This window comes from Diaphorina citri, unplaced genomic scaffold, assembly GCF_000475195.1.
Source record: "Diaphorina citri unplaced genomic scaffold, Diaci psyllid genome assembly version 1.1 scaffold547, whole genome shotgun sequence".
Taxonomy (NCBI): Eukaryota; Metazoa; Arthropoda; class Insecta; order Hemiptera; family Psyllidae; genus Diaphorina; species Diaphorina citri.
In genome coordinates, this window is record NW_007377981.1 from 31,923 (window position 1) to 42,818 (window position 10,896).

The 10,896-nt window shown below is 36.6% G+C and overlaps 1 protein-coding gene across 1 annotated transcript in view; it reads right to left on the reverse strand.

Annotated features, from left to right (window-relative positions):
• LOC103509972 overlaps positions 1-10,896 on the reverse strand; it is a gene marked incomplete at its 3' end in the record, with an annotated part of 117,946 nt that overhangs the window by 27,497 nt on the left and 79,553 nt on the right. Inside the window, exon 5 of the mRNA XM_026824153.1 lies at positions 5,352-5,488. Coding sequence (XP_026679954.1) covers positions 5,352-5,488 — 137 coding nt within the window. The remainder of the gene's footprint in view (positions 1-5,351; positions 5,489-10,896) is intronic.

Below are 10,896 nucleotides of genomic sequence, written 5' to 3' on the forward strand. Positions count from 1 at the left end.
GTCAGAAAATAGTTGGAAATATCCGTTTTATGTTGATAAAGTGTCTGTGATGTTCACACCAGTATTGAATTCAGGTCATTCTTCGTTTTTATTTGATTAACCTCTGTGTTGAACCCATGTTGATTGTTGGTTCCTATTTGTGTACGATTTTCGCAAATTCCCGCCTGTGTAGGAGTGTTATTTGTTTACACTCTAAGCCTAAGGGATAGGGTCATGAGTGGGACCTGTGTAGGAATAGGAACCCAATGATGACAAGAAGAAAAATTCATTATGACTTTTTACAGTTTTTACCGATCTCAAATAATACCAGCCAATTCAATTCAATTCAATATAAAGCATTTATTTTGTACAAATGTACAAAGCCGTATTGAATACGTAGCCGTATTGAATGATATTTTACTTTCAAAAACATATTTTGAGATACGTTTTTAAGATTTAATTCTAGGCACTTTTGTTAAGGACGTGTAAATATTATGCAGTAAATTAAGAATAAATAAATGAAACTATAAGGATTCCTACGGAGATGTTTAAATCTATAGAATCCAATATCTTTTTGTTGTCTTAATGTTTTACTTTAGGTTCCTGAGAATAGCCTTTGAAGAAAGTCTTCTATCCAAACTCAAAAGTTTTCTTCCCTGTCTAAACCTCAGTCAGAGTGTATTGGGGGAATCTCATTTATTTGATGCAACAAAGTAGTAAGTAAATTTCCTTTATGTGTTCAATGTATATGTTTATGTTACAGTTAAAGCTGATTCTTCAGTTAGAGTTGACTATAACTAGTTATAGTCAACTCTAACTGGGCGTTTTTGTGAAAGTTGATTCTAAAAATAAAATCAATATTTTTAATCAACTTTTACTAGAGATAGTTGACTCTAATAAGGTAGAGTATACTCTTCCTAATGCCAGTTAGTGAAACTTGATTCTTCCTCAATTTAAGATTTTTAATCAACTTTTACTAGCCAATTAGCAAAAGTTGATTATTTTTCAACAATTAGATCACCATTTTCCTCAGTTGTTGAGGACGCTCTCTTTATCTGGAGGACGATGGTTCGAGTCCAGAAATAGGCAATAAGTTGAATTTAAAACAAGTAGTATTGTTTCTTGTTAGATTAAGTAGGGAGTAGGGTAAAATTCTGGAGGTACCTACAAGAAAAGAAAAACACTTTTTTTTATCGGCAAATTAAAAACAAGGCCATAGGTGTAAGAAGGTTTATTTTAAAATAAAAGTTGTTTATTTGTTGCCACATGGCAAGGAACTATGGCATTTGGAGTTACATAGTACATTCTTCTTCTTACAAAAACACTTGTTAGAAGTACACTTCGTCTGGCAGGAGCACCTGAAAAAGCCTTGACCACTTCCAGACGATTGTGCCGTTGCGACAGATCTCAAGGCAACTTCGTTGTCCATAGGGACATCCCTTTCATTGATGATGTTATTTTTCCCACGACAAGCACTAGCTGGCGCCGGACAACTCTCACTAGTGAAAGTCGATTATATTTTTTCCCTCAATCAACTTTCACCAAGAGGGGTTAGTTAGAGTTGACTCTAACTAGTGAGAGTTGATTTTATATTTTTCAAATCAACTTTCACTGTTTATTTTAGTAATAGTCAACTCTAACTAGTTATAGTCAACTCTGACTGAGACTCAGCTTTAACTGTAACATATACATGAAATTTGATTGGATCAACCATCCGAGATATATGGCGGAACAAAAAGAGTGAAATTGTAAACTTATCGTCCGTTCAATCTTTATACTGCAGACTGCAGATGGGATCAAACCTATAGTCATTGTAGTGATTAGAAAAAGATCAATTGAAAGTAAGAGATGGACAATACCAAACAAAGATATAGAATAGAATAGAATATACCTTGTTTACTTGCCAGAATGACTGACGATAATATAAAGAAGGAGAAGATGAAAAAGAACAAGGTAAAGCAAAAGAAGAAGAAGAAGGAGGAGAAGTACAAAGTTGAAATGGGAGTAGAGTATACAATACAACTACTGTACAATAGGTACATGGGGGACAATCAAAACGAATTTGGCGAAATAAATGGGATTTTAAAGGACAAAAGCAAAAGGTAAGAGCATTTCACAGAGTAGAAATCTTTAGTAAGTGCCAAGGTTTCTGTGCCATAAGTTAGGACTGGCAGAATACACATGTTCATGACATCTCTTTTTATTTTCATACTGAGTAAAATGCCGCCAACCGTTGCACTGGTCTTAACCAAAAGTTTTGTGTCGCATCCTTGTCACATTTGACAGCTCCATACCAAATTTCAAGTCTCTAGCTCTTACCGTTCTCGAGATATTTTGTTTACAGACAGACAAACACACAGACAGACACACACACGGACCAATGGCTGAAACTTTGGATTTAGGCTCTAGGGACCTCAAAACGTGCGTATTGCTTCCATGCATTTCCAATTCTTATTTTTATTTCCTTATCTTGATGTTTTAAGGAATGAAACTGTTTGTCCCAAGATAACAATAATCTTCTACATATTCTGTGATCTTATCATTCAATTTTCTCGAGTGTTGTTGGTCATTATTTTTGTTTTACTTTCGTTGATTTTAAGTCCGACTTTTTCACTTTCTTTACTGAGATGTTGCAACATTCTTTGGATATCTTCATGGTTCTCCGCAAACAAGGCTATGTCATCTGAAAATCTGAGATTAGACAAAGTTTTCCCATTGATATTGATACCCATGTGTTCCTCCCAGTCTATGTTCCTGAAAACTTGTTCTAATAGGGCCGTGAAAAGTTTGGGGAAAATGGGATCTCCTTGTCTAACTCCTCGTTCCAAGAGATGGGGACAGTATACCGTGGATAATAGAAGCACGAAATATAAGAACAAAAGGAAAGAAAAGAGAGGGTAATAAAGAATAAAAAAATCAAGGTAAGAGAGAGAGGGAGGGAGAGGAAAGGACAATATGAAAAAAAAACCGAAAGAGAGAGGAAGGGAGAGGATAAAGAACAAAAAAGAAATCAAGGAAAGAAAGAGAGAGAGAGGAAAGCAGAGGAATGAACGAAAGAACAATAAAATTGAAATAAAAACGTAGTATGGGAGAGACAGAGAGAGGGAGAGAAAAAAGAAAGAGAAAGTGAGGTCTACCTAATGCCGCCATTCACGCTGAGACTGCGGTCTCACAGACTTAGGTCCGTCAGTCCGTCTTAAGCTGTATGGCGGAAAAAGCTTAAGACTTCTTAGGTCTATCAGACCGTCTCGTCCTCTTACAGATTCCTGAATCTCGAGATTTTTTTCGCCACACATGTTCGAGGGGAAAAAAAACTTTGGTCCCTTGAGCCCGCCACACACGCTCAGACCATCTGACAGACTGTCTCTGAGTCTGAGTGAGTGGCGGGCTTTACGAGTAGACATAGCATTTATTTATTTCTTCTTCTTCTTTGATCGCTCAGAGAGGTATCCAGAGAACTATTTTTTCCCAGGTATGGAAAAATCAAACTTTAATTTCCTAAGTTAGTACTGGGTCAGTAGGATACAGGATTTACGTCAACATATGGAAGTCGAAATTTTGTTTAGTAATAGGTATAGGTACAGTAATAATAAAAAAAAAATCTGGTGTGAACATCACACGACTTTTCTTATCCTATTGAATGCTTATTTGAGTGTTCTTTTACCCTAACTTTTACATGATACATGATGCTTATTTGAGTGTTCTTTTACCCTAACTATTACAATATCTCTAACCGTTTTGTCGCTATAGCTGAAAACCGCCAAAAAACGGTCCAAATCTGTCCAAAAGCGGTCAAAATACCGCCAAGCGCAGCAACCATCTCAACCAAACGTTTTAATCTGGTGTGAACATCACACGACTTTTCTTATCCTATTGAATGCTTATTTGAGTGTTCTTTTACCCTAACTATTACAATATCTCTAACCGTTTTGTCGCTATAGCTGAAAACCGCCAAAAAACGGTCGAAACCCGCCAAAAAGCGATCAAAATACCGCCAACCGCAGCACCTATTTTAACCAAACGTTTTGTGTTGCATCCTTGTCACATTTGTGAACTACATACCAAATTTCAAGGCTCTAGCTTATACCGTTCCCGAGATATTATAGAGACATAGGTTTAGTGGTAACGCGCACGGTTGGTCCTGGTAACGCGCTTGCTTGCCATGCAGAAGGTCCCGGGTTCGAATCCCACCATCGACAAAAATTTGTACTCGTTTTTCAGAGAAAAAAAGAGAGAGAAAGAGAGTGGTAGATAATAAGAGAAAGAAAGAGAGAGAGAGAGTAAGAAAAAGGAGAGGTGAGAGAGACAAAAGCAGAGCAGATTGAAAAAGGAAAAGACAGAGAGAGAAATCATTGAAGAAAGAGAAAGAGAGTGGGAGATAATAAGAGAAAGAGAGAGAGAGTAAGAAAAAGGAGAGGTGAGAGAGACAAAAGCAGAGCAGATTGAAAAAGGAAAAGACAGAGAGAGAAATCATTGAACAAATGGAGAAACAAAGAGAGAGAAAGGAAGACTTTTCTTTTCTTTAATGAAATGAAATATTTGTTTACTCGAGAGGAAGAGAGAAAGAGAAGGCGGAAGGAAAGGGAGAAAGAGAGAGAGAGAACACCTAAATGGGAAGTATTGTGTGTCTTCTCGCCCATCTGATGAGAGGCATACTACGGGATCGACATGCTACGACACAGCCACAAGCGTCTAATGTAGCAGTTGTTCCATTGCTACGAAATAAAAACGGCGGTGGAACACTCATCTTAAAAAAAAAGGGAGAAAGATAGAGAGAGAGAAAGAGAGAGAGAGAGAGAGAGAGAGAGAGAGAGAGGATGGGAAAGGAAGAACAAATCTAATCACGATTGTGTAGTAGGTATTTTTTCTTTCCTCCTCTTACTCTTTCTTCTTCTTCTTCTTCTTCTTCCTCTTCTTCTTCTTTTTCTACCTCTTATTCTTTCTTCTTCCTCTTCTTTTCTTTTTTTCTTCGTCTTCTCCTTCGTCTACCAATAAAAAGTTTAGGTCAAGATGGGGAAAAAACAACATTGTAAAAAAAGGTAAAACCTACGATCACCTATGTACCTACCTACCTTCACAGTCGCACTTAAAAACAAGTATGCCTATCTCTAGGTACCTAGCCATACGGCCATACCACACTTACATACTCGCAAGTACATGAAAATAGATAATACCTACGTAGGTTGGAAAATCTGGTTTCAGTTTTTATTTTATTTATTTATTTTTTTTTTTTGTGAAATAAAAGAGAAAATGCATTTTTAAATCTCTAAAAAGACAGCCTCTAGATACTAGTTTTTTTTTTTTTTTTTAATCTAATTAAAAAAAATCCAAAAAATTGATTATACCCTTATGAGTAGGTAGTCGGTACTTACATTATTCAGTTTAAGCTTGGACTTGATCTTGATCTTGTCCTGTTTATAATGTCCTGACAGTTGATAGAGTACTGCCCTACTCCTGCGCCTCTCATAAGTTAGTGGAGGTGCCTCTGGGTCTATGTTACCATTCGCGTCTGAAACAAAACAGATATTAATTATTTACCATTAGCCTTCTGTCTATGTGTAATGGCCTCTTCATTACTCCATTAGTAGAAACGACACCGGCGCTGCCAAAACAAAATAACCTATCTGTCTGAGCTATCTTTACCTCTCTTTCTATCCCTCTCATAAGAAAACCTATTTCTATCTCTCTTCTCTCCGTCTCATTTTAATTTGTATTCATTCACAGATTCACTCAGTTTACAAATGCATAATATACAACCGTAGGTAATCTCTCTCTCTCTCTCTCTCTCTCTCTTTCTCTCTCTCTCCCTCTTTCTCTCTCTCTCCCTCCCTCTCTCTCTCTCTTTCTCCCTCCCTCTCTCTCTCTCTCCCCCTCTCTCTATCTTATTCGAAAAGTCTCTGTTAATTGTTCTCTTTTTCCTCATTTCATCTCTCTTTTTTATCTCTCTCTCTCTCTCTCTCTGTCCTCACTATAAGTATCCTCATCTTCTATCTCCCTTTATCTGATTTTCTTAACCGCTTCTTTTTTTCCTCATTCTCTCTCTCTTCCTCCGTCGCTTTCTCTCTCTCCCTACTTTTTTCTCTCTCTATCTCTCTCTTATTCAAAATCAAAAATCAAATCTCTCTCATTCAATCCCTCTTCGTCTGACATATTATTTCTATTGCTTCTGTCCTTCTCTTTCATTCTGAAAACTTTTTTAGTTTTTCCAAACAAAACAAAACAAAACATCTCTATGTCTCTTTCTCTCTTTGCTCGCGCAAGTACCTCTATCCTTTTTTCTCTTTTCCGTCATAATTTCATAAGTATAGGTACTCTCTCTCTCTCTCTCGCTCTCTCGTAATCTAAGACTACACCAGCGGTTCTCAACCTTGTTTCATCCGCGTACCTCTTGAGGCAAGCCCAAGGATACCAAGGGCACACCTCAACACGCATGTGGATAGTGTGGATTTTAAACTATTGACCTTCAGGAGATATTCACGGCACTGATGTTGTTTTATTAAAACTTTTGTTTTCAAATAAAACACTACTTGTGTAGTTTTATATTCAAAAGAACCGCACACATCAAAATATTCTATTATTGCCTGATAGTTTTGTCAACAAATTATTTAGGTTTCCAATTTTGTCCTTTGGGATATCCCTGCTACAAATGTGTGTACATCTACCGTACCAACACGTAAACTCAATGAAACCCTCACAATTTGGAACAGTCATACACACAGCTAGCATAATAGTACTCGTATAGCACATCAATGGTCAAAATGTTGTTACACTGTTACATCATTTTAGAGATGGGAAAAGAACGTACGAACGAACTGTAGGAACTTGTTCTTTGAAAAAGTTCGTTCCTGAACGGAACTGTTCTTTCTTTGATTTTTTTTTTATTCTTTATTACCCTCTCTTTTCTTTCCTTTTATTCTTATATTTCGTGCTTCTATTATCCACGGTATACTGTCCCCATCTCTCTTTATCTCTTTCTCTTTGCTATGTCTCTCTCTCTCTCTCTCTCTCTTCCTCTTTTCCTTTCCCTCCCTTTTTTATCTCTCTCCCCACCATGTTTTTTTTTGTCTATTTCTTCATCTTTTAAGAATTCACTTTATTTTCTCTCTAGCTTAACGCTTTGTTTCTCTCTCTCTCTCTCTCTGTCTTCCTCTTCTTCTCTCTGTTCTATTTATCTAATTTTCACTGGTTGGTGTATTCTAAATTCTAACATCCTACCTAATACTAACTTCTAACAGAGAGTTGTGTTTTACTACCACGGTACGTATTGCCTGGTTCTTTGTTTTCGTCTTCCTCTTCATTTTTCTTCTAGTTTTCTCTTTTTTCTTCTCCTTCTCCCTCTTCTTCCTCTTCTACTTCTTCTTATGTTTACTGAATTCTTTCCCTTCTGTAAGATAAGGTACCAGGCCTATCTCACGGACATGGAAACTTCCAAGTAGTATACCTACCTACATATGTGATTACTATACATTCGTACACTGTCCTAATTAAAAATAAGTATAAGTGAGTAGGGGTACTACTAATACCTATATGTATGAACAAATTATAGTAATATTATTTGATAAGGTGTATTCAGCGATTTCCAGCTAGCAGCCCGCGGGCCCATTTTTGTGGCCCGTGAAGCTTTTATTGATTTGTATTTATATCCCCATGTCTAGTCAATGTTAATAGTTATCCTTTAGACTTTAGAGGCTGAGTGGGTCCCTTAAACAAAAAGTCATAAAAGTAGAACAGTTTAAAAAAAAAAAAAAAAAAAAAAAAAAATGAGTGTTTCCCCCCCTTTTTTTTTTTGTAGGGATAAAAACTTTTCTTTTCTTTAATGAAATGAAATATTTGTTTACTCGAGAGGAAGAGAGAAAGAGAAGGCGGAAGGAAAGGGAGAAAGAGAGAGAGAGAGGATGGGAAAGGAAGAACAAATCTAATCACGATTGTGTAGGTAGTAGGTATTTTTTCTTTCCTCCTCTTACTCTTTCTTCTTCTTTTTCTACCTCTGATTCTTTCTTCTTTCTCTTCTTTTCTTTTTCTCTTCGTCTTCTCCTTCGTCTACCAATAAGAAGTTTAGGTCAAGATGGGAAAAAACCAAGTCTTTTCTTTCTATTTCTGGAAATCTCCAAGGCAGACTTGCGTGAAAGCATGTCCGGTATTTCGTAGATATTCTACTAAGCTTAACCTATCCCTTAGGGCTAGTCCGGTCCGGTAGATATTCTGCTAAGCCGGACAGAAGTCTTACTGTGATTTCAACGGCAGATGTCTTTGTGTGAACTCTCAGAAAGATCATTTTGACCTGCTCTGAACTGGGATTTGGACATGTATTAAGGTAGGCAATTATTTAATAGGTAGGTACGCATTATACCTGAGCGCTGTGTTGTATTTAGGATGGAGGGGAACAAAAAAAAACTGAAGGTTAGGTAGGTATTGAAAAATGATAACAATGGAGCAGTTGCAAATGGGTAAAAATTAAAAATAAATGGTCGATTCCTATGTAAAAAGTTGGGAAAAATCCAAATCTGAGGTCAAAACTCCGAAAAAATAACTGTAAAAGTTCGAAAATTCAAATTTTATTTTCCGTTCTAATGAAAGAGTTCAAATATGTGTGACGTCAGACTTTACGCAGTTGTTTTTTTTGTTTTTTTTTTTCGTCCGTTAGGTAGCGCTACTATGCAAGCGCGCTAGCGGAGGAGCAGAAAGAACTGCGCAGAAACGTATGCGCACAAACACATTAATGCGTTGCCTGCGAGGGAGCGCCATCATCGTGCCATACAACGCTAGCTTTGTCAGCTCAGACCGGCCTTCCATGATCAGTGATGTGGTGGTAGAATCATTGTTCATTGTAGGTAAGTGAAACAAAAACTATCCAGTTAACTGGTAGGTACAAAATAAAGAGGTTTGATAGAGAGAATTGTTACTGCTAAGGTCTTATCGTCTCGAAATTGAAGAGAGAAGGAAGACAGGATAGGAGAAAGAAGAGAAATCGGCTAGTCTAGTTAGCTTGGAAGGTAGTGCACCTTGTAAGCGCTAGGTCGCGGGTTCAATTCCCACTCGAGGTAAACTTTATCCCAAACAGATAAGGTTCGTCTTCAAAAGGTCGACTTTCTTTTTTTTTCCTGTCCTTCTGCTCTCATCTCTTCGATTTCGGGACGATAAGACCTCCGCTGTTCACAATTCCCTCTATTAACCCCCCCCCCCCCTTTCTCTAAAAAAAAAGGACCGAGTAACAAGTAATTTTAACTTTCGCATTTTTTTTTATGTATTTAATTTATATCTAGGTATGTTTTAGTACCTAACAGATATACGGCAGGTATTTCGATTTACATTTTGTCAAATTAAATTCCTCTGTATTGAGTGAATGGAATTTACTGTCTGACATAAAATTCAAAGTGTCGGGGGTTGTAAATTGTAAACACACCATTTCGTTACTCCATTTTAAACTTTTTGTTACGAAATGAGGTGACAAGCTTTTTTATATTCTTTGGGTACAGGTACCTAGGTACCTAACGGTTACTTTTTTGGGGGGGAGATTAATTTCATGTTACCTATAAAATAAAACCACTTTGATCTCATTTGATAGAGGGAGCTGAGAAAACAAACTGAAACAAGAAAGAGGACGGACAACGTTCAGAACGTCAGGTGTGAACAAGCTCATTCAATTACAAGTGCCACTGAATCATCAACGTTTTTTTCCCGTTGAACGGCAGAACAGATTCTAGTGACAAGAGGACAGTTTGCATTCGAAAAATGTCTTACTCTGCCGGGAATGGAGTGTAGTTACCATTGAGCCATTGGACAATGCTCCCCTGTGTATGTGGCCCGTGAAGTACGAGTACGTGCCAATGTAGCATGTGGTATGTGGTCCGCATACTCATGGAAGTTGGAAATCCCTGATCTAAGTAAAACTAACTCCCATATGAAACAATATATTCATTAGAAGTTATAATAATGTAAAGTGCATCTCGTTTGTATTATATCAGCATACAATATGAATATGAGTAATTTCTTTTAATTAATGAAATTATGAATAATATAAAACTACCATATCGATGGAAATCTGAAACTAGAAATTCTATATGTACATATAGGTAGATATAGATACAATAATTATGTAGGTACCTATCTGTATATAGATATTTACATAGGTATAGTACGCGTATACAAGTATGTAGTTGTAGGTACCTCTGTGCCTGGAAATATTTTACCTAACCCACCCTGCCCGGATTCAAAATACAGGGTAGAAAAAAAGTTGCGTTCCGAAAAAAAAAACTCGTAAATATTATGGGAAATTTAGGGTACCTTAATATGATTGTAGGTACAAAATTTCGGACGTTTCCTTAAATTGGTGCTTTAGCCTGCCGCCCAAAGCTCTCTCCTCACATTTCGAGGTCTAAAATTTGGTTACACACTTCAAACACTATACCTCCTAACAATTCGAGGAGGAAAAATTGTTTAACCTAATTTTACTATTGCAAGTTGGGCTAAAACTCTTCTATCAACTACACTATTGGAATCACCCTGAATTTTATATTGAAGTTATTAATATTCTCCATATTTCCAATGTCATTGTCATAAAACAAGCACTCATTTTATTTATTTTGCTCTCGTTGCTGAAAACAATTTTGAAATCAGAGCACTTTTTTTCATATGGGCTTTCCTGAATTATTAATCAATTAAATATTATTTCATTTATTTATTATTTCTTATTAGGTAGGTACATACTTTAATTAAAATAAATGTTCAATCATTTTACTTTCCTTATCCTATACCCTATAGTTATACGTTAATATATAAAAAAAATAATAAAAAAAAACTTGAAAAAAGCTTAAGTGAACAAACGAAGTGAAGTGATTTTTTTGGGAGGGGGAGGGGGAGAGAGAGAGAGAGAGAGAGAGAGAGAGAGAGAGAGAGAGAGAGAGGTGTGATATAAGC